Source organism: Danio aesculapii, chromosome 14 (genome assembly GCF_903798145.1).
Source record: "Danio aesculapii chromosome 14, fDanAes4.1, whole genome shotgun sequence".
Classification (NCBI taxonomy): Eukaryota; Metazoa; Chordata; class Actinopteri; order Cypriniformes; family Danionidae; genus Danio; species Danio aesculapii.
In genome coordinates, this window is record NC_079448.1 from 23,048,009 (window position 1) to 23,073,474 (window position 25,466).

At 35.8% G+C, this 25,466-nt stretch overlaps 1 protein-coding gene across 2 annotated transcripts in view; it reads left to right on the forward strand.

Annotated features, from left to right (window-relative positions):
* LOC130240325 (C-terminal binding protein 1) overlaps positions 1–19,743 on the forward strand; it is a 61,526-nt gene extending 41,783 nt beyond the window's left edge. For both annotated transcript variants that reach the window (XM_056471795.1, XM_056471794.1), the window contains exons 3-9: positions 1,113–1,257; positions 1,343–1,549; positions 8,310–8,524; positions 9,581–9,711; positions 15,319–15,446; positions 16,618–16,732; positions 18,498–19,743. In XM_056471795.1, the coding sequence (XP_056327770.1) occupies positions 1,113–1,257; positions 1,343–1,549; positions 8,310–8,524; positions 9,581–9,711; positions 15,319–15,446; positions 16,618–16,732; positions 18,498–18,684 (1,128 nt within the window). In that variant the 3' untranslated portion in view covers positions 18,685–19,743. The remainder of the gene's footprint in view (positions 1–1,112; positions 1,258–1,342; positions 1,550–8,309; positions 8,525–9,580; positions 9,712–15,318; positions 15,447–16,617; positions 16,733–18,497) is intronic.
* The last annotated feature ends 5,723 nt before the right edge of the window (positions 19,744–25,466 follow it).

Below are 25,466 nucleotides of genomic sequence, written 5' to 3' on the forward strand. Positions count from 1 at the left end.
CACTCAGGCCTGAATGCTGCCTCAGCTGTTCGCAATCAAGAATATAAGAATATAACCTCCTGACAAAGTGAAGTAGACCAAAAAATCCTCAAAATCTAGACATCATGCTGAGAAGTTAAAATGTGCATATACAAAAAACATGTATGAGATCCAATGTTTTGTGTGTTTTTACATTTGTAGCATGTAGCGATATAATAAGCAGGATAAAGTACATACAGGTGGTTGTTTTTTGCAGAATAAATAAAATAAAATAAAATAAAATAAAATAAAATAAAATAAAATAAAATAAAATAAAATAAAATAAATAAATAAATAAAAATAAAATATATACAATTTAATAAAAAAAAATATAAAATAAAAAAATATAAAATATAAAAATATTAAAGAAAATTCATTCATTTTCTTTTCGGCTTAGTCGTTTTATTAATCTGGGGTCGCCACAGCGGAATGAACCGCCAACTTATCCAGCATTTGTTTTATGCAGCCGATTCCCTTCTAGCTGCAACCCATCACTGGGAAACACATACACACTTATTCACACACACATACACAATGGACAATTTAGCCTACCCAATTCACCTGTACCGCATGTCTTTGGGGGAAACAATTTAAATACCATTTAAAATAAAATAAAATAAATTAAATTAAATTAAAAAAATTTAAATAAAAAAATTATTAATAAAATTCTTAAAAAAATTAAATACAATATATAAAATAAAGTAAAATATTAAATCAAATAAAAAACATTTATTAAATTAAATAAAAAAATTTATAAAATAAAATAAAAAATATAAAATGAAAAATATATAATAAATATAAAATAAAATAAAAAGTGAACATATTTTATGGCCAACATTAAAAGAATGAATGTATAAGTGTGTATCTGTGTGCGTGTGTGTAGAACATGTATGTGTAGAAGAAATTCTAGAAATGAATGTCTTTGCATAGCTTAAACTTCTGAAAGTTGTTTAAGCTTGCAATGCTGTTTTACATTGTATGCAATTAGAAATATTTAAAATAAAGTATTGATCTTGAGATATATTATATATTGGGAGTTATACATTTTTATCTTCTTTACATAAACTGACTGTAGTTTCTGTCTCCATTCTCAGGTATTAAATGAAGCAGTGGGTGCTCTCATGTACCACACCATCACCCTGATGAGGGAGGACCTGGAAAAGTTCAAAGCACTTCGTATAATTGTCCGCATTGGGAGCGGCTTTGATAATATCGACATAAAGTCTGCTGGAGACTTAGGTAATGCTTTGCCATTACATCCCACATGCTCTACAGCAGTCTGTTTATTTTCTGTATTAGGAGCGTAACCTCTCCACATCTGCAGGTATAGCCGTCTGCAACATGCCAGCAGCATCAGTAGAGGAGACTGCAGACTCCACCATGTGTCACATCTTAAATCTCTACCGACGCACCACCTGGCTGCACCAGGCTCTCCGGGAAGGCACGCGAGTCCAGAGTGTGGAACAGATTCGGGAGGTCGCGTCTGGAGCAGCCCGAATCAGAGGAGAGACACTGGGGATCATTGGACTGGGTGCGTTGTCTCACGTAAATACATTTTGACTCTCAGAATGAAGTCTGATCCACTTTGCTGTGTATTCCAGGCCAGAACCAACCTCTTAAGGTCTTGGCACACTAAAATCACAAATTTTGCTATGCGTTTTTTTCTGTATTCATATACACAAACCAGGGCTGCTCGATTATGGGGAAAAATCATAATCACGATTATTCTTGTCATAATTGTAATCACGATTATTCAAAACGAAATACAGCTGAAGTCAAAATTATTCACCCTCCTGTCAGTTTTCGTTTTTTAATAAATATTTCCCAAATTATACAGAGCAAGGAATTTGCTGTATTTCCTATAATATTTTTGTTATAGTCCAATACTTTTTTTATTTTGGCTAGAATAAAAGCAAGTTTAAATATTTTAAAAACTATTTTAAGATCAATATTATTAGCCCCCTTAAGCTATATATATTTTTGATTGTCTGCAGAAGAAATTACTGTTATACAATGACTTGCCTAATTAACCTAATTAAGCCTTTAAATCAGGGGTCTCAAACACAAATGGGCGGGGGGCCATTTCAGTAACTGCCAGTTCATAGGAGGGCCATTTTAACATTTAAACATAAGAAAAAAGTGACGAAACTGATGCATCTTAGGACAACAGACCTGATGTTTATATTTCAAGCATTACCTGTCACCAGTGATTATGCAAGTCAGCACGCTTTTGGCTTCACACAAATGCTGAAATATATCTATGGTTGTTTAAATGAGCATTTTGACATGTAAATAGTCGTAATAATGATAATAATAAATATTATTATTCTATCCCAACCAATTGTTGCATTACCAAAAGTTTAACAGTTAGCGTAAGAACAGCAAAAACAATTTAGGTAACTTTAACTACAACAAAGTGGGGAAAAGTAAGTATATATTCAGATTCAGAGATGTATAAAGTACTAGAGACCCAGAAAAGTACAAGTGCTCTATGAAAAAGGACTTGAGTAGAAGTTGAAGTGCTCTTTAAGCACCATACTCACGTGGAAGTACTAAAGTAGTCAACATTTTTTGGACTTAAGTATTGCAAATAGTGTATTTAAAAATTTACTACTCAAGTACTGAAAGTAAAAGTGCAAGTATTGTGTAATGTAGTTATAAAAGAAAGCAATTAAAAGACATCGTATTTTTTTGTTTATTTTAAATATGTTTTTTTGAAACACTGCTTACGATACTGTATTTCTCTCACGCTTGAATCACAGATCTGACAGACTATAACAGGTTTAACACACACCTTTCAAAGTTGTGTGTCACAAAAACACTCCGTAATCCACTCCGATGGCGTGAAGAACAGCCGCGGTATGCGCAATTACGCATAATACGCGGTTATCACAGGTAATCCATAATAGACACAAGGAAGAAATCTTGTACCTCGGGCACGCTCGTGTCTGGATCCACAAGTATCGCTTTAACAGCCAAGAGGAGAGGAAAAGTTACCTCACAAATACGCCAGCGGGTCAAATGTCCAAAGTGAGAGAGAGAGGTAAAGATGGAGTTTTACAGCATTTCTCCGTAGTAGTGAAATAGCAGCTCGTGTGCTGTGCCGCCTTCATTGTAGTAAGAGCGTTATTTATTCGCCCTCGCATCGTTCGCCATAGTATTCTACTGCAACATCGCGCATAGGAGATAAACGACGTCAGTACGTAATAATCGGTTATGATCTATTCCTGAACCGATATCAATAATTTTGACACCCCTAGTAACGAGTAACGATGCAGCACATAAAAATATCTATCGGAGTGAAAGTATTAAACTCATTGAAAATATTTACTGAAGTAAAAGTGTAAGTAGGAGAAAAAACAATACTCCAGTAAAGTAGAGATACAGCCTTTTAGTACTTAAGTACAGTAGTGAAGTAGTTCTACTTCGTTACTATACATCTCTGTTCAGATTTACTTTAACATGTTTAATTCAACTAGCAGTAAAATATACATAGTTTTCATACAAATCTCAACATGCATATGAGGAAAATCTATGAAATGAGACTGTAGGTGCGTCACAAATCGTATACTTATGAACTATTCTACGCCATTTTGTAGTATAAATAGTGTAAGTAGTGCATTCACACTGAAAACAACATAAGGTGTGTTATGTTGGACACTACACGTACTCAACGACCGCAGTTTTGCTCATGTAGCGGAAGGGGCGGAGCTATCGGGCACACATGTTGGATAACTTTATTTATTTTGGATTGTGAAAGCAAAATTGTTCTACGAAGATGAATGAGTTATACTCATGGCAGGTATTTTTTGGTACTTTGGTCATTAATTTTACTAATTTGCCCACAGTCCAACATTATCAGGGAACTCCGCTAAGTAAAAAAACATTAGTGTTCCATTTGGGACAACACTACATTCATATACTATGCTGTTGAGTGTTTAAGTGCGTAAGTACAAAGTGCATAAGTGCATAGTGTGCCATTTGGGACGCAGCTTATTTGAATCGAATGAGCAAAATTTGCATATTTGTTACACCATCAGTAATGTGTAAGCAATGTAAAAGTGTTTGTTAAACAAAATACAGGTGATATAAAACTGATAGTAATCAAAATCAGTTAATATAATAATATAATAATGATCAAAAAGACCCTTGAATATTTGCAAAAATAGTTTTAGTAAAAAGAGAAAAAAAAAAACGTTAAAAATAAACGTTTAAATCAGCCACAGAAATAATCTGCATGTGCTTTACTCTCGACTGCACACTGAGAAAAAAACGAAAGTACAACTGAAATACAGTATAATATAATGCAGTACTTTAAATGTCCTATAGGTGGGGGAGTCAAAACCACAAGTGGCTATAGGTGACAGCACAACAATGAGAGTGATTCAAAAACATCAACGTCTCGTTATAATTTTGATGTCAGTTGCGGGCCGGAGGGAGGAGGAGAGGGGGCCGTAAATGACCCGCAGGCCGCGAGCTAGAGACCCCTGGTCTAGAGCGTTTAGGGTAAATTATGCTGTATTGAGATGTATTGAAAACAATCCGTATTTAAAAATGTGCTATGTAAATGTTACGCGACAGCACAATAATGATAGTGATTTAAAAACATATGTTTTGGCGGGCAGTGTGCAATAACAGAAACATCGTCTAAAGCAGGGGTAGGGAACCTATGGCTCGGGAGCCACATATGGCTCTTTGAACAAAAATATGTGGCTCTCCAGCTGTCTCTCTTCAATAATTTTTGAAACTTTAAAAAATTATAACTGTCACTAGAAATCAGTGTCTTATTGAAAAGACAATTACAATTCCCTTTTTGTTGTATTTTCTACAGCAAAATGAATAAGAACTCAGTTTACAATAAAATGACTTTTTAACCAATGCGCATATGTGATGCTGTGGTTTAACCTGAATCGTGACACCAAAAAGGGGTAATGGCAAACAAAAAAAATTCTTTAAATTGTCCTTTGTTCATACATTGTGATGCATAAAATTTGTTTATTTTTGAGTTTGCATGAACATAAACAAAGGTTTTGTTTATGACTAAATAAAGGTTTTGTTATATACACACCCCCAATGGCTCTTTAAAAAATACATTTGATTAAAAAAAATCAGAAATGGCTCTGTGCTAAAAAAAGGTTCCCAACCCCTGGTCTAAAGCCTTATTAAGACTAAGACTGTCCAATTATGCGATTTAGTTTTGATAAAATCTTGGTGTGTCGCAAGTAGCAAATATGCTTCATGATCACTTGCCGCTGATATACATTTAGTCAAGAAGCCACATACATTACAAATGTCTCTGTAATTGTTCCTTTGAGTGTTTCCCATATATATATGTATGTGTGTGTTTTCTGAACAAAAACTGCAGATAAGTAGATTCATTTCATGCATCCAAAATACAGTAGGGGTGTCAAATACAGTTAGAAACTAATCATATTCATATTATTATTAACGTATTATGAGTGGAATTGGTGGTTAGGACTGTCGCTTCACAACAAGAAGGTCGTTGGTTCGAGTCCCGGCTGGGCTAGTTGGTATTTCTGTGTGGAGTTTGCATGTTCTCCTAGTGTTCGTGTGGGTGGTCCTGTAGGTGCTCCGGTTTCCTCCCACAGTCCAAAGACATGAGCTATAGGGGAATTGTGTGAACAAAATTGGCCTTAGCATATGAGTGCATGTGTGAATATGAGAGTGTATGGGTGTTTCCCAGTACTGGGTTGTGGCTGGAAGGGCATCCGCTGTGTAAAACATATGCTGGAATAGTTGGCGGTTTTATTCCGCTGTGGCGACCTCTGATAAATCAGAGACGAGCAAAAGCCGAAGCAAAATGAATGAATGAGCGGAATTCAGATGTTTCGGACATTTGTCATTATTACATGACCTACCCATATCTTTTGCATCTCTTGCATGGCTTCATGGGATAGGAAAGTGTCCATTGGATGCCACTACAGAATCTCGCCAGTGGTAGTAGGTCATCAGGCCTACTGTTTGTTTTTTCAAAACAACAAAATTGACCGTACTACCTCAGCAGATATTCTGATTCTGATTGGCTGTTGTCATTTTTCACTCTTGTCTTGACTCCCGTCTTAAGTAGTTATTTTCGGCTCTGGGTTCACCTTTGGGCTGCTCCAAACAACAGCAGAACAGGAACTAATGGGGAGGTCGGGGATAAAGATAGTAAGGCCCTATCTGCTTGGTCAAATTTAGATAAACAGCAGATGCATAAAATAAATGTAATTTATTACACATATCTGAGATGCATGTATTGTACACTTTTATCACCATTACGATAATATTGTGCAGCCCTAATCGGTTGTCATGCATTATGACACGCTGTATGAGAAGGAATATTGCATCGCTTATTTGTTGTTTACGAATACCCTGCATCAAACAAATTGTGGTGAAATCAGGGAAAAATGTTGTTGTCTGAACTTGGCTTAAATTAGATCTAAAGTATTTGTTTGTGCAATTTTAGTGTCTGTAAATGTAAATTTAAAGCTGGAAACAACAAAAACATGAACAATTCTAATTGTGATGCATAAATATTTATAAAAATAACAACTGAACAGAGATGCAATATCGTTTTCACTTGCTATTAAGTGGATACTGTTTCAAATCTGTTCGCATTTCATCAACACCTTTAAGTCCTATTTTTCGCTTCTCAATGTTTGCAGGAAAGCTCAGTGTGACACACAAGTACTATTGAGTGAACAAACCAACTTTACGCAGCCAGCAGGAAAGCAAGTGAATGTATAGGATATGGTGACAACTGTGATTTAGATTGAGTGTTTTGGTGCAATGCGCGGAAGTATGAAGAAGTTGTTTTGCTGCACTTTCTCACATGTCCCCTACCAATCACAAAAGTAGACAAGCTCACTCATCCACTTGTAATCTGACCCATGAAGATGCCTCTTAAATAACAGGTGTAAACAGGGCCTGAAGGACTGTTTACAGACCAAAAAGAAAGTGATACAGATTTCAGGGCTTACTATTAAGGATTTTCTTTTTTTCTGATCAACTTGTACAACTTTTTATGCTGTGTTCATTTTCTATATTATTTTTCTTTAATAATAACTTTTCTTTATTTAAGATATTCTGTAGAAGTTTAGCATAAATACGATTAATTTTAAAGTAAATAAATACTTTTATTCTGCAAGAAAACATTACATTGTGCAAACGTGTCAGTAAAAACATTTTATAATGTTTAATATAGCATTTTTAAAAATAAATCATGTTACTTTGACTTTTTTTCTGTTTTTAAAAGAATTCCAAAAAAACTATTTTATAAAATAACCGTAACTTGGTTTCCAGAAAAAAGATTACCAGTATAACGGTTTTCAGCATTGATAATAATGATAAAATATCTTGAGAGTCAAATGAGCTCAACAGAATGCTTTTCTGATGGATCGTAAGACACTGAAGAGTGAAGTAATGATGTAAAAATCACATTACATAGAAAAGTTCCATTTTAAAATTGAATATCGAGAACTTAAAGTTATTGTGAAATTAAAATAAAGTTTTTTAGATGAAAGTATCAGTACTGTGTGTTTATTTTAAGGATAGCTATAAACTATAAACTAGTGTGCTCCAAATCAGTGTCAAAATTCACTTTTAGAAAATATGAGCCTGAAATATCCAAAACTTGCAGTTTGTGAATACATGGATCACCGTTTTTTTTTTTTTTTTTTTTTTCACGTCACTTCATACTTCAGTTTCTTATTAAGTCTTGTACCATCACAGTCAGAGCTATGATAGAATAAAATGCTGGCTGTTTTATAAAAGGGGAAGGGGCTACTCTATGTCCCACCCTTTCTTCGTGCTTCAGTTGAGATTGCATCAATAACATTGAATAAAAATGCACATTTCAAACTGGTGCTTTAAAGGGATAGTATCACAAACCTCTTTAAGTTGTTCTCTTCTGTTGAAAAAAAAAGAAAATGTTTAGAAAAATGCTGAAAAAAACAGTAACCGTTGACTTCCATAGTTGTTCCTACAATGGAAGTGAATGGTTTCCGATTTCTAAAATTTTTCAAAATAACTTGTTTTGTGTTCAATTAAAGAAAGATACTCATAAAGGTTTACAACCACTTCAGGTGGTTTACATAATGAGTAAATTTTCAGTTTTGAGTGATCTATCTCTTTAACAAAAAAAACACATCATTTTAATGAAAGCTGTTTTGTTGTAGACAAGAGTTGTCATTTTACCACGCCTCGTCAGTGACGGGCATTACACTGAACTCATGTAATACAACAACACCTACAGGCAAGGTTAAAGTGATATACTGTGTACCCTTCAGGGCGTGTTGGACAGGCGGTGGCGCTGAGGGCAAAAGCGTTCGGCTTCAGTGTGATCTTCTACGACCCGTACCTGTCTGACGGGATGGAGCGCGCCCTGGGGCTGCAGAGAGTCAACACCCTACAGGACCTGCTCTTCCACAGCGACTGCGTCACTTTACACTGCAGTCTGAATGAGCACAACCACCATCTGATCAATGACTTCACCATCAAACAGGTCCTGCACACATTCACTTCTGCAAATGGGGTGTGCAATATTGACAAAAATATTGCTATAATTGGGGGGTCTTGAAATGATAATAATTATAAAGATTTTTTGCAGGATGTTTTTATGTTCCTTGGCTGTAATATGACTGAAATATCATGACAATAATATTTTCAGCTGTAATATGGCTGAAATATCATGACAATAAAACTGCCAAAAGTAAGATGGTGGCAGCAAGTCTCTGTCTTTAATAATTCATTGTGTTATTCATTCAAATGATTTGTTCAAAACTGTTGACATAATTAGAAATGAAGCAAGTGACAAGTAATGTTAATGAATGGATCATTGAATCAGTGGCTCATTAGTAGGGCCAGATGGAATCTGCAGCGATTTTTTTATTTTTATTTATTTATTTATTTATTTATTTATTTTTTTGCTATTTCTGCGCAGAATTTTGGTAAAAATCTGTGGATTTCTGTGGAATGATTTTAGTAGTATCATAACTAAAACCTTAATATATGAAATAAAAAGTAATACCGTTTTTAATTGTATTTAATGTTTACAAAGCAAATCCAATTAGATTCACTTTATTGGGTAAACAAAGCACAGAAATTAGTGTAAAATAACAATAATAATAAAGCTCCGATTTTTTTTGTTTACAGTAACACCGTAATTATCAAAAACAAAATGTCCATAAGAATAAGGGAGAAAGAGTTCACCTCGTGTTTTGTTAAACTGCTGTAAAAAGTCAATATCAATATCTGTGCTCAGTTGTGTGACTTGAAAGTTGTGTGAATTGAAAAAAAAGAATCTTGCTTGCTTATCTATGTCAAATCCTTTGAAACACACAGACCTATTCAATGATTTCTTTTTTTTTTTTTTTGCTTTCATAACATGAATTCCAACTGCATTCTGATATATTTTATAACACAGTAAATGTTTTTAGGCTCCATATCATGCTTAACAACTTAGCTGTGATAAATTCACTGTAAACCACAGTGTCTTGGTGCTTATTACTTTAGTATCACCGCCTCATTTGTTTATGCTCATTATTTTTCCCTGATCTAGATGCGTCAAGGCGCCTTCTTAGTGAACACTGCGCGTGGTGGACTTGTGGATGAGAAAGCCCTGGCTCAGGCTCTGAAAGAAGGCAGAATACGAGGAGCAGCACTGGACGTCCACGAGACAGAGCCCTTCAGGTGAATAACAACATGTCATGTTAACTTATCACATTTCCTCTGACATTTGTTCGATCGCTTGCTCCAAAACTCATTTTTATTCCACCCCTTTCCTGAGAAGGTCTTTATCGCAATGTGTTATTTGGCTTCAACCTGAAGAGTCAAAACATTGGCGTGTTTGCTGAGAATGCGTTATTAGAGATCCAAAATATGTGAGCTGCTTCCCAAAAGAAGTTTCTGAGAGGAATGAGAAATGCTGGAATTTATACGTTATCAGTAGTAGTGGACTTTTGTATTTATTCATTAAATAGACGGTTTTATTCAAAAGCACAGAGATGACAATATTTGTAACATACAATTAAGGGGGCACTCACATTAGGTACAGTTGCCTTGAACTGTGCCAAAGCGCGATTGTCCCCATCCCCTCTCCCCCTCGGCCTGCACTCACATTGCATTTTTACCCACCGGACCTGAGCATGTTTACGTCATCGATGATGTGACTGTTCAGTTTAACGCTCTCGCTCAGCACAGTGGAGATTGCTTTAGTCATATCATTCATTCATTCATTCATTTACTTCTCGGCTTAGTCCCTTTATTAATCCGGGGTCGCCACAGCGGAATGAACCGACAACTTATCCAGCATATGTTTTACGCAGTGGATGCCCTTCCAGCTGCAACCCAGAACTGGGAAACATCCATACACACTCATTCACACTCATACACTCATTCACACTCATACACTATGGGCAATTTAGCTACCCAATTCACCTGTACTGCATGTCTTTGGACTGTGGGGGAAACCGGAGCACCCGGAGGAAACCCACGTGAACGCAGAGAGAACATGCAAACTCCACACAGCTAGCCAACTGACCCAGCCTAGGCTCGAACCAGCGACCTTCTTGCAGACAGCACTATCAACTGCGCCACTGCGTTGCCTGCTTTATATCGTTTTGTATTATTTTTAGTTGTTTGGGATGCAATGACACACAGTCAAACACTTTGCCGAACAGATCCACAACTTTTGACGCTCATTGTCATAAATGTCCTCGTGCTGCACATACTAGAAGGTTTGCAAAGGTGCGGCTGACGTGCAGCGAGGGGTTTGCGTCTTTAATAAACTACGACAGTTTGCGCTGATTGAAAATTAGAATGATTATTTTTTTTTTTTTATTAATGGAAGAACGATACATACAAAACAATGCCAGAGGTATACAAAACACTATTCAAAATTTATATAGAGGTACAAAAACTCAAGAGGTAAAACAAAATGAAATAACTAAAAAAGATTAAAATTAAAAATGACAATGCTAGGCCTTGCGTTCTCAAAATAACTTAAAGGTGTCAAACAAATACACGGTTTTAACAGCTTTTTTGTTAGTACTCTTCCAAATGATATTTATATAATATTTAGTTCTTTAAGTACCACTAAAACTGAGGTTTCTGATTGCTAAATTTACATCGATGGATATGAAACTTGGTAAGTATAATCAAAAGATTAATAACATAAGCTTCATTTTCCAACTTCTTATCATAGTTCAAAAAAACAAAAATAACAAATTCATACAGTAAAAGAAAATTTGATAACACTTTATCATTTATAAACTTAGATACCTTCCCCATAGCCGTTTTGTATACGGACAATGCCAGAAAATATGAGGTACTGTTAATGATAAACAATCCATATGAAGCAGTCCCTAAAAGTGACGTCGTGCCTTTAGTTTTGAGCTCAGGCGCACTTTGTACAAGCGTACCGCGCCAAAGCCCAAGTGAACCGCGCTCTGGCACACCTCTTCCAACAGGGAGAGGGCTGGCCAACTGAACCGTGCCTGAGCCCATTTCAGAGCACTCACACTTCTCAAACGAATCAGGAAACGCGCCTATGCATGGTTCGGATAGTGTTAGTGTGCCCTAAATGTGAGTTTGACAACAAAAAATGGATCAGGTCAAATTGCTTTAAATACCAATTCTGAAAGCCAGTGTTACTTATATTATTTGATAGTTTTTATAGTGTAGTTCAATTACAGTAAGGTTTTATTGTAACACTTTAATATAAAGGACCATTAATTAATGTTAGTTGGTGTATTTACCAACATGAACTAAGTATGGATCATCTTACAGCATTTATTAATCATAGATCAACATTTACTAATGGATTAAAATCCAAAGTTGTGCTTGTTAACATTAGTTAATGCACTAGGAGTTAACATGAGCTAACAATAAACAATGTATTTTCATTGACAATAACAAAGATAAATAAATGTTGTAAATCTATTTTTAATTGTATGTGTTAGTAAATACATTAACTACTGGACAATTTGGGTGCATGGCAATACAAACTAAATGCACGGTAAGGGTGTAAACCTACACTGATCTCACAGTTCAATTCCGATTATCATGCATGTTATCGATTCCATTCAATACCATATCTCAGTGCATCACGGTGCATTGACGATACTTTCCATCCACAATTATGTTTTTTCTTCACAACACAAGAATTAAAATTGTTAAATATATTTATACAGTATATTATCTGTAATACAATTTTATCCTTTAATACGAGCAGTCAGACATTTGAATATATTACCTGCTCAAAGAAACCTCTTTTTGAATGATTCAAACAAAACTCAAATACAATCACAGAAGTCAACATGAGCATTTATAGCAAATAAACGAATGTAAATATTATCCTGCTTACTATTTCAGCATTGTCGTGCGTGTTCTTACATTCCTATGATTGGTTTTTGTGTTCACACGCTCAACAGAAAGGGTTGCGATCGGCTCTAAAACTGTTATCACAGTTTCACCGATGAGTGACGCAGACACTGAAGAATGCGCGGTAACAGTCTGTATACACGTAATAAATTGCACATTGTGCAGCTATCACAGCTGATCCGTGATAAATGCCGTCGGTCTACAGACACTCAAGTATCTCTTTAATAGCGAGAGAGAGAAGTGAAAAAGAGAGAAATTAAAAAGTGTCTTCTGGTTCTGCTGTACTTCAGTGTCCAGCAAACTCACATGCAGCGAAGTGTGCACAGTTATCTGCTTTTTAAGTAGTTGGAGCATTTTAATTGCTCGCCCTCGCCTCGTTCGAATAGTATTCTACCACAACAGCACATATGAGATAAATGATACTTTATAACCGGTGATAATCTATAAAGGAACGGATATCGAATTGTCCACATCTACATCGCAGTGCATCGAAGAAACATTTAATTTTGACACCCCTAATGCACGGCATAAATGTGCATTATTTACTCACGTATTGTTCGTTAACTAGATTAGTTATTATGAATCACCAATGAACAATAATTCTACAGGACATAATTATGTTAATGTAACATTTAAAAACACAATTTTAAGATGAAAAGATATATGTTAAAGTTTGGGTGAAAGAATTTGCTGAGACTTTTATTTCAGTATGTTGATATACTTCCAACTGAAATGGAACATTAATAGGGGGCGGGGCTATCTTTTTGTGAATCATTGCCTTATAGCAAACTAATGGTAAAAGGGGCGTGGTTAAGAATATTGTTGCTGAAGCTGTCAAACAGACGTCAACAGAAAAGGACCACAACTCCAAACACAGAAACCAATTGTCAGACTTGGATTGAAGATTACCAAAACAATAATTTTGCACGTTTTGCAATTTTGTACTGTTCACCTAAACATTGTAAATTTAGATTTCATGCTGACTTTAATATGTTAATTATTTGTACACATTTTTATTAGATAATAATTAGATTAAGAACTGTAGATGTTAAATCTACAAATAAATTGCTAGTTTTTACTTCATGTTCATTGATTCATAAACTAATGTTACCAAATTAGACATATTTTGGGTTACAACTTATTTTAAGCTGCCCTTGTTACTGTGTAACTATTTATTTTTTTGGTATTATTAATAAACTACATGTACTTACTATATGGTTAGGGTTAGAAGGTGTTTTGACCTCAGCAAAGGATTGGGAAATGCAGGCAGACTTTAAAAAGCAGCTTAAATTCCCAGAGGAAATCGCACACACTAGCCTCAGACCAGATATTGTCCTCTGGTCTAGAGGCACCAAACAGGTGGTGCTTATAGAACTAACAATACCCTGAATGGAGGAGGCCCATGAACACAAGCTCAAGAAATCATCACCTTGGAATTATAAGGTTCTATCTGCGTTCTGATTGATTTTGAGATAATGAGCTTCAAAGTTTTTGCATTCGATAGCAAACAGTATGTGTATATCATTTGTTTTTTAAATAAAAAGTCTTAAAATGTAAACAACTTATTAAAAAATCATCCAATAATGTAAATAAGTTGCCAATTAATAAGAATATGTCAATTACTCAATTTTGACAAAAATGTCAGATAGAATCTTATCATTCTAAGGTGACGAAATTTCAAGGTCTCATACTTGAGAGTCAGGAGGATGGATGGAGGGCCTGGAATTTACCAGAAGAGGTTGGTTGTAGGGGGTTTGCGGGGCAGTCACTCTGGAAAATCTTTGGACTGCTAGGAATTGAAGGAATGGCCAGAAAACGGCTGGTAGGAAAGGTCACTGAAGAGGCAGAAGCAACATCTCTCTGGATTTGGCTACAAGGGGAGGTTTGGTGGAAGAGTCAACCTGTTGAAAGGCAAATCACATCATAGACTTGGGTGGTGGTCAGGAGGAGTAGATCCAGGATGCTGTCGAGCCTTCTCGAGGTGTCATGGGCTTAAATCGGTGAAACACCAAGAAAAGGGGGGTGCCCATTTGATGAGCGGCTGAAATTATGCCACTGGGCCAAAGTTGGTGCAGGCCAGAGTACCTGTAAAGTTGCGATGTTCCCATCGTATTTTGCATAGGTTTAGTGGCATGTAATTGTGCATTATTAATTGTAGTTACTATTGAAAGTACATGGAACATGTGCAGCAAGGACACCTTTAAGTAAAGTGTTACCGTATTATGAATTAGCCTGTATTTTAATATTTTTCATTAGGATTACGTTAGTTTAAACTTCTCATTTCATTATATTTAAACTAATATAAATGTTTTGAATAGTTTTAGTTTTTTCATATAACTTCCAGGGCAGGAAAAGTTTGTAATTAAGAATAAAAGTGGTCACACTTTATTTGAAGGTACAATTCTCACTGATAACAAAGCATTAACTATAACATAAACTCATTAAACTCATAATTTGCTGCTTAATTATAGGTAGCAAAATAGTAGTCAAGTTTAGGTATGGTGTAGGAATTAGGAATGTAAAATAATTGGTACTTTATAAGTACTAATAAACCACCAATATCTTAATAATAGGCAGGAAATAAGCCAGAAATTAATAATGAGATTTGGTACTTAAACTAAAGTGCTACCATAAATTTTATAATAATAAATCTTAAGCTGTCTTTAGGGCTTGCCTAATGAATTGACCATGACGAATGCCCATAATAAATGAAGTATCATGCTAAATGTCAACTCACATTTTTATTTTGCTCCGGTTTATGCTCCAGAGTAAAAGTCGTAGAAAGCAGAACGTTAATTTAACCAGCATGTCAACCAGAGTAAAACAAATTTAAACAAAGCAAATAACAATGGAGTTGTCAGAAACATGTCTCCTTGTAGCAGATCGTCTTTTGTGTGACTCTCATGTGTGTGTCAGTTTTAGTCAAGGACCCCTTAAAGACGCCCCCAACCTTATCTGCACCCCTCATGCGGCGTGGTACAGTGAACAGGCCTCTATTGAGATGCGGGAGGAGGCGGCACGGGAGATACGACGAGCTATTACTGGTACGTCCTCGCATGACACCATCAGTTCCAGTTTTTAATGACATGTCAATTGATTTGAGAGCATTGGGTGTCTGACCCCTTTCATCCATCCAGCGAACTTGAACTCTTTAACTCGACAGGCTTGATGTGATGTTATCATTAGCTATGCTACCACACAAATTTGTACAATTTATGAAAATGTTCAATATTTCATAAATAATTGCTGAAGGAAACATTATTTCCAACATTTGCAGTGTACCAAATTGTCACACTATGAAATGGCTGCAAAAATTAATAATAAAAATGGAAAGAGGAATCTGCAACAGGGGAAACCACTGTAGCTTTGTTTTGTACATAATAAATGACCAATAGTTGAGACCAAATGACCAGTTTGTAGATGATACATGCAGTTATATTTTCAAAACATTGGACAAAATTGAGTGAAAACCTGATTGCACTTTTTATTTTTATGTTGGTGTAAAACCACATGGAAACCTCACCTTGAAACCTTTTGCTTTTCTTATACTGACTATAGATTAATAAATCATTCTCAGAAGATGTTTGGCACATACTGCATTTTCAAGAGTGGTGCAGAAATGTAGGTCATGTGGAACAGCATTTACTGTGAAATATTTACTATTTGATAACATTTTGAAGTGTGAACAAAGCTGCTCATGTGGAAAAGATGCCAGTGCCTTGCTTCAGATGACATCTTTACAGAATTACATCACATTCTTTGTGATTTGATAATTCTTAAAGAAATAGTTCACCTAAAACTGAGACTTCTGTTATTGTTAACTCATACTTTACTTGCCGAAAACCTGATTATGTTTATTCTTTTGAACACTAACGTAGTTATTTTGGAAAATAATAGAAACCTTCCATAGTATTTGTTTTTGTTCTATAGTCAAGTCAACGGTTAACTTTTTTTTTGTTTTTTTTTCAAAATACCTTCTTTTGTATTTAACAGAAAAAAGAAACTTATAATAAAGGTTTGTAAGTATTTGAGGGTGAGTGAATAGTGAGTACATTGTCATCTTTGGGTAAACTATCCTTTTAAATGGTGCATTTGAAGTGAACTGGCTAGTGGCTGTTTCATATACTCACTAACAATGTTTTTTAGTCTGATTTGGTGCTTGCTGAATGATCATTTTCACCCCTGCCTTATAATGAATATGTGTTCCTCCTCCAGGTCGCATTCCAGACAGTCTGAAGAACTGCGTGAACAAAGAGTTCCTCACACAGACCACGCATTGGGCTGGCATGGACCCTGCAGTTGTTCATCCAGAGCTCAATGGAGCCTACAGGTACAACACACTACTGACAATTCACTTCTTCATATATATATATATATATAAATATATATCATATATATATATATATATATATATATATATATATATATATATATATATATATATATATATATATATATATATATATATATATATATATATATATATATACATACATACAGTGCTCAGCATAATTGAGTACACCCCATTAAAGCAAAACAGATTTATTAAACAGATGTATTTATTAAAATTATATTTTAGTCACCAAACATATTTAGAAATTGAAAGAGAATTCAATTAAATTCAAGCTAATTTGAAAAAAAAGTACAACCCACAAAATTTCAAATAAACTTTACATTTTTTTTCTTCTCTTAATTTTTTTTTTTTTACTTGTATTTAATATTTTTCTATAACATATCAATTTGGGTGTGCTAGTTTTTGGACCATTATCGTTAGTTATTTTGTTAGATTAGCTCCAGATCTGCCTTCAGTACTGTCTAATCTAATGTATATGCACAAATAAAATATTTTATAGCTTCTTATTAAAAAAATGAATTTATAAGATAGATTTGTGAGGGGTGTACTTATATATGCTGAGCACTGTATATATGTATGTGTGTGTGTGTATATATATATATATACTGTGTATATATATATATGCTGCAACCCATCACTGGGAAACATCCATTCACCCTAATTCCCACATATACACTATGGACAATTCAGCTTACCCAATTGACATGGGGAGAACATGCAAACTCCACACCGAAACGCCAGCTGACCCACCTGAGGCTCGAACCAGCAACCTTCTTGCTGTGAGACGAACGTGCTATCCACTGCGCCACCAAGCTGCCATATATATATATATATATAAAAATAAAATATATATTTTATTATTTATTCATTTTACAAAACAAATGATAAATAAATGTGTAAACAGTAGTTGTGGCTTTTTGTGTACGTGGAAAAAGATTCAAATCTTTTTCAGTATCTAAAAAATGGGAGCAAAAACAAATGTATTTCCATTATATATTTGTTGAGTGTACGTTAACTAACATGAACTAATGGAAGCTTGTTGTAAAGTGCGAACAAAGCTGTATACAATCTAAAAAACAATTAAAAAGGTGTATTTTGTAGGCCTTAAAGCACTTAGAAAATTTGGTTCCTTACTAAAAATCTATGTTTTTCTAAATACTTTTGACATTTTTTGCATCTCTTTTTAGTCAAAATGGACCCGAATGCATAATTATTAGGATTATTATACAAATACAATTGTTAGCGGAGAGAAGATTTTTTTCAACACATTTCTAATAACTGATTTCTTTAATCTTTGCCATGATGACAGTAAATAATATTTGACTAAATATTTTTCAAGATACTAGCATTCAGCTTAAAGTGACATTTAAAGACTTAACTAGGTTAACTAGGTAAGTTAGGGTATTTAGGCATAGGCAAATCATTGTATAACAGTGGTTTGTTCTGTAGACAACTGAAAAAAAATGTTGCTTAAAGGCGCTAATAATATTGCCCTTAAAATGGTTTTAAAACACTTTTATTCTAGCCGAAATAAAACAAATAAGACTTTCTCCAGAAGAAAAAATATTATAGGAAATACTGTGAAAATGTCTCCATTAAATCATCACTTAAGAAATATTTGAAAAAGAATACATATTTCACATGAGGGCTACTAATTTTGCACTCAACTGTAGATCTGTACTTCTTATACATATATTGCTAATGTTGCTAATTAACATTGTATATTTTCACACCTCCGCAGGTACCCTCCAGGTGTAGTGAGCCACTCTTCAGGGGGTCTACCTCCACCAGTGGAGGGCATCATGCCAAGTACAGTGCCCATAACTCACAGCCTGCCTACAGTAGCCCACCCCCCACACGCCCCTTCACCCGGACAAACCGGCAAACCTGAACCCGATAGAGAGCAGCACCCCAACGAACAGTTGTAGCCCCCCTCATCTTCAAACGTACCACTATAAAACTCTCCTGGTCCTTCTTAACCCCAAAGAAGAGGAGCTGAAACAAGCTCCCGGGCTCAGAACCAGCCACTAAAAACAACCACGACTAGCCAAACTCTTGACTGAACGGGTGGACTGCGCTCTTTGAAGTATCTAATGGGGAATAAAACAACAACAAAAACAAAAGAGAGAGAAAATCATGTGGATTTTAAACTTCCTGATGCAAAATCCTGCTGTTTTAGATTGTAGTCTGTCCAAGTGCAGTGGGCGATCTTTTATCTGTTATTTTGTCTGTCTAATGGGTTTCATTGTTAAAACAACTGTAGCTATTACATGAATGTAACCTGTTTGTGTACAGTTTTTAGGACATGATCAATGGTTTGTAGATGAGAAATAAAAAACCCGAAACAGCATTATGGGAGGCATCTTACCACCTGATTATAGATACGATGAAAAGCATATTAGTTCCGCTCGTTTGTTTTTCAAAAGCCCCCTAAGAGGCGGGATTTGCACACCCTCTCAGGAAAATTTGTTTCCCCCTTCCTACCTTTCTTCCTTTAAATTAAACCACATAGTGCATTGTTTTTTTTTTACCCATTTGTCTTTTATAGTCAGTACAGTACCTTAAGGAACTACACTCAGTATGTTTTTATTTTTGGAGCATGTATTACCTTATGTGTTAAAAAAAGAAAACAGAAAAAAATTCATTTTTTTTTAAACGAAAGTTTCAATAAAAAACAATTTTGACGACAACAAACAAAAAAAAAAAAACACAACAAAAACAAATTTGTCTTGTGCAAAGCTGTTATGCTTGCCTGTTTGTGTGTGACTTGATTGTACCGTGTTTTTTCGAGGATGCCGGGATAGTTGCAGCTCTCCATCGCCTACATAGTTTCCTTCCTGGTAAAGTGGTAGGCTAGCAATATACATACTATATATACTATGAGATATTAATATTTTTTGTTAAACAGAATCCAAAAAGAAATGTTTGTGACTGTATGCATTTGTATGAATTATTTTAAATGAAATAAAAGTCTGAGTTAAATGACAGTGGGATGTTTTTTTGTTTTGTTTTTTCACGCCGTGGACAAACGAAATAGTTCGGTTTCAGTTCACGTTTTCCTTTGTATTCGAAGCCATTTGAGGATATAAACACATTCACTGTGAACGCCCTCTAGTGGACATTAGTTCTGTAATATAAACAATGCACATCAAAAAGTACCAACCAGGCATCATGCTGAAAGGAGTTCATACAGGGGAATGAAGCTGTATTTAGCTTGCATTGAAGAAATTGTTTGTACAAATGTATGTCATTGTTTATTCAGCCTCATGTTGTTCCAAACCTTTGAAAACACGAGAAGTTTTGAAGAATGTTCACGCTTGTTTTCATAAGCATAGTTACTACCCAGCAAGCATTTTTTATGTCTAATATAGTCGTCTTGCCTAAAACAAGGCTATATTTGGGCTGTCAATGAAAATCTAATAGATGTATAAGAATAGGCCAAAACTAGACTAATCATCAAATAAACAGAAATTAATGACTACATATATTAAGTCTGTCTAATCTGTCTATTTGACGACTAGTCTAATTTAAGGCTATTCTTAGATGTCTATTAGATTTTCGCTGATAGCCCAAGTTCCACAAATCTCAATGCAGGAAAATAAAAAAATATTTAACAAGTTACATCAACAGAAGTAATTTTCTTGGCACAAATTAGCAATACTGATAGTGAGAAGTAATTCGAATAGCATTGTGGGCTGGTGGTGGGTAGCTGACATCATCATTTTCAATCATAACTTGATCTTTTGGTCAAACTCAGATTTTTTAATGAATTATTTTGCATAGATTCCAGCCCTTTCCTACAGTCAGTCAGTTTGCAGTGATCTTGACTCCATTTCATCATCAGAGAAGTATGCATAAACTAAGCACACTGTGGGCTTTAGTTCACTTTTCAGATTAGCCTCCTACCACTCAAGCCAATGGATAGAGATCCAAGTCCTGCTCTTTTTCAAAAAATAAACAACACCAAAAAATATGTAAAAAAAAAAATCTGCCGAACAGTTCCTTCCTATGCCCTAATCCCTTTAAAGGGCTTACCCTTCAGAGCATTTCTCTGCCATCCACTCCACAAATTAAATATTTGAAGAAAAAAAATGGTTTTAAGTAATCTTCAATATTGTAGCTGAACTGATCTCTTTTGGAACACAGCATAAGTGTGTGTGTGACATTGAAGCGGAACACACCCAGTAATCAGTAATCCTGTGATCTGAAGGCTAATATGAAGTTGCCTTATGGAACAACCCTTCAGTATGGTGGCCATAAATGTTCTTACTTTGCAGTGGCGTTTGGAGACAGATCTTATTTGGAACACTGAAAGACTGTGTAAAAGTAAAATGGAACACACCCAATCAGTAATCTGAAGTGGCCTATGAAGTGGCCTGTTTCCAGCACTTCAGTTTGGCCATGATTGTTTCATTGTGCCCACTGGAGATTGATGTATCCAATTTGGTACACAGTGAGAAACTGTCTGCAAGTGAAATGGAATGCACCTACACTTTAGAGCAGTGGTCCTCAACCACCGGGTTGCGGACCGGTACTGATCCGTGGATCAATTGGTACCCGGCCGCACAAGAAATCATTAATTATTTCCATTTTATTTATTATCTGAGTCTGAACAATCTTTTATTTTGAAAAGTCTTCTATTTTGAAAAATGACCGTATTCTCACGGTTACATCTCGGTCACTTGAGTGCCCAAATTTAACCCACAAGCAGTAAAATGAGTAAGAAACAGACGTCTTTGAAAAGTTTCTTTGCTAAGGGGAAAAGGCGTGCGAACAGCCAAGGAATGGATCCGCGACCCATTTGTCAAAAAATGAGGTGAATCCATCATGGCTGTGCAAGAAGATCAACTGCTGGAGATCGCAAATGAAGGTGCAAATGGCGTCTTTTCTAGAGTTTGTGACGGTGTGATGCACTCCCGCCATTAATATACACATTTCGGTCGACTAATTATCTCGGACAAACACAGAACAACCAAACACTGGAGTGCTTTGTAATTTTTTCAATAAAAGTTGCATCAAGAGCTTCAGCAATGAGACAAAAACGGTTGATGGTCACTTAGCAACCTTCAATCTACGACCGCAGTAAAATTGTTGCGTTGATCTGTCCACGGTGATAAAAAGGTTAAAGACCACTGCTTTAAAGGGTCACACAGGAGACACGCTATGCCACACCATGTTTTTTAAAATTCTAAACATTGTTTTCTATTAGGGCGCGTGTCTAACGAAGTGTTTTTGTGAGCACTGTTCTAAAAACGTTAAGCTGTGAGTACTTCTCTACTGTCAAAGTTTTTAAAAACAAAGCTATCTGCAGAGTAGAAAAATGTTGATGCTCAGTGCCTGACTACACTGCCAGTGTTTTAAAAACATGGCGCTTTTATTGACAACAACAGAAGAAAAAACACTCCGCTTATTATTCTGGTGTAAAAACGCTTTGGTGGACACGGACCCTTAATGTGCATTCACACTGCTGCTGGCAAGAGGGTCAGAATTCACTCTGGCCACCCTGCCAACAACAATCTACATTCAAAGTAACTGCCCTACCCAGCTGAATATGTTTACATGTTTTTTAATGAAATAAATCAATTAAATTAAAAGTTGTGAGGCTTTTGTGTAGAAGATGTTTAATAGCCTTGGGCTTTACGTTACCCAGCAAACAATTTTGTGTTTAATAGATGTCTAATTGACATCTAAACGTAGACAGCTTGGCTAAAACAAGGCTAAATTTGGGCTGTCAGTGAAAATCTAATAGACATCTAAGAATAGCCCAAAACTAGACTAGTCATCAAATAGACAGACTTTATATGTGTAGTCATTCATTTCTCTTTATTTCTCTTTGACTAGTCTAGTTTTAAACTATTCTTAGACGTCTATAAGATTTTCACTGACAGCCCAAATTTAGCCTTGTTTTAGCCAAGACGACTATGTTTAGACGTCTATTAGACATCTATTAGACATCTTTTAAAAACAAAAAATGCTTGCCGGGTAAGGTTAGTTTGTGCGCATCCTACATTACAAACTAGGAAACTTACATAATAATCAACCTCTGTGCTTTTACTTGGTAACTAATTTGGTCGGAACCAAGGTTTATTGAACCATATACCCTCACAAGCGGTGGACTTGAAGTACTTTGCGATAGGTTGCCGAACCTCATCATAGCTTATTACTACAAAGTTGAGCTGCTTTTATCTCTCATTGATGCTCAACCAACCAAAATGCACTGTGCCGTTAAAATGAATGACTTCCGGCTACTTTTAACACTCTCGCTGGTGGCGGTGTGAACGCATTGTTATAGTACGGTGTTCAAATTACACAGAGCGCCATCTAAAGTCTTATTTTAAATACTGTATGGCATGCTATACCTTGAGTTGTCACAAATGCTGCTCTTTGCTTTCTCATCCAGAAGTGCGATCGACTTTACACTCAAGTTGGTGGAGGGACAATTTAGAATTTTTCATTCAGAGAACATGCAAACTCTACACAGACAAGCCTGCCGTCCCTGCTGGAGCTTGATCTGGGAGCCTTCTAGATGGGACAACAGTGCTAGCTATCAAACCACTGTACAGCCCTATAACACAACGAGCGACTGTCTGAGAGTGAAATGGATCTCATCCAATCAGCAATCCAGTGATTTAAAGATACCGTTTTGAGCCCCTTTCAAGGTCAGAAATGGAATTATCCTGTTTGTATGCAGAGCCAAATATTTTTGAGTTTGCTGGAAATGTTTTTCTACACCAGTGGTCTCAAACTCAATTCCTGGAGGGCCGCAGCTCTGCAGATTTTAGCTCCAACCACCTCCAAATCACACCTGCTTAATTGTCTCTAGTGTCTCAATTCACATACTATCCGCATACTTTCCGTCCTAAATAACATTAGAAAATAGAATTAGTATAGTCCCAAATCGTAGTATGTTGAAAAGAATATGCCAAAGGTTCCTGGATGGTTTACTATTTCCATGTAGAACCGTCTCTTCTGTAATCGCTGATATTGCCCACAATACACTGTGCATTGGATGTGATTGATTATAACTACAAACGCAGGTGAAAAGTGTACATAATTACAAACATGGTGGACGCGCAAGACCAACCGTCAAGTAGAGAGGCTTTGGTAATCTTTTGGTAATCTGTTAATCTAATATCTAGCTTTCTCTGTGTTATATTTCATCTGCAACAACAATACTGAACTTCCATAAAGACGTGTTTGGACATTAACGTCTGAATACATAATTATCCAAATACCTGGGGAGATTTCTCTGCATGAAAGACTCGTGAATGGCAGATTTTCCTGCTGCTGCTTCTCCAATAAGGTCGGAAATTAAATATGACAGATATGTGGATGATTGACGGGGCTCGTAACTAAGCAACATAACGATGTGTTAACGAGGAAGTAGTATGTCCCAAAGCTTGCTTACTCTTCTGTTACACACTCACAGTATATACTTTTCCTTCACACAAAAAAGTACAAACTTTTAGGGCATAGTGTAAGTATGTGAATTAGGACGCAGCATAGTAGTGTTGAACACCTTGATTAGTTGGATCAGCTGTGTTTGATTAGGGTTGGAGCAAAACTGTGCAGAGCTGCAGCTTGAGACCCATGCTCTACACAAGGGGTGACAAACCACGTTCCTGGAGATCTACCTTCCTGCAGATTACAGTTGCAACCCACATCAAACACACCTGCCTGTAATTATCAAGTGCTGTTCAGGTGTTAATTAATTGGTTCATGTGTGATTGATCAGGGAATGAGATGAACTCTGTAGGCAGGTATATCTCCAGGAACAGACCCAGCAGGCACACAAAATCATAAGACAGGTGATCAAAATTGATTGTCTAGCCAGCGATTAACGACAATGTATTTTGACGTCCAATAATGACATCAACTTACGTTTATATTTGGTTGATTTTAGGTTGTGTTGGAATGCGACCAAAATCCAATGTATGATAGATGTCATAGTGGTAACGTCCACACAACATCAAGGTGTAACATGATTAGATGTTGATATTTGGTTGATTTTAGATTGGACGTTGGACACTGACGTCAGCCTGACCTTGGGTTCTGACGTCAGCCTGATTTTCATTTCCAAACAAAATCCAACGTCCCCATGACGTTGGGGTACAACATCAATATGACGTCATGTTGACATCCTGTGCCTGCAGAAAGGGTTGAGCACCCCTGCTCTACACTGTACTGAGTGTCTGCACATATTCGTAACCGCTTGTTATGTCGTGACGTATCGGAGACGTATGGAATACTGTTTCTGGGTCCAAGCCGCAACTCATGTGAATTGGGAAAATATTCGTTTATGACCTCTTTGTAGTCATATCATACATTAAAGTGAATTTAATATAAAATTATGGTGTAAACAACAGTCTCTTGGCGTGCTGCATCACAAATACCAAAATTTTAACAATTTATAAAAAAATAATCACTTTCTGGCGATTGGATATTAGGCATGGATATATATATATTGCGATCGTGATTTTCGAAAGTATTACATCGCTTTGTAAACATTTAATATTACCATTTAATAAGTCTCCCCATACAGTTTGATAGAGCGCTTGGACCCGGAAGCCGCTTCGCGTGACGTCACACTTAACAAGTGGATAGTTAGGTTAAATGATATTAATGACATTTGTTTAGTCCTAATAACTTCTCCAGTTTTGAAGCATAATGACTCATCCTGAAAAACTACAGTATGTTTTCAGTGTGTGGA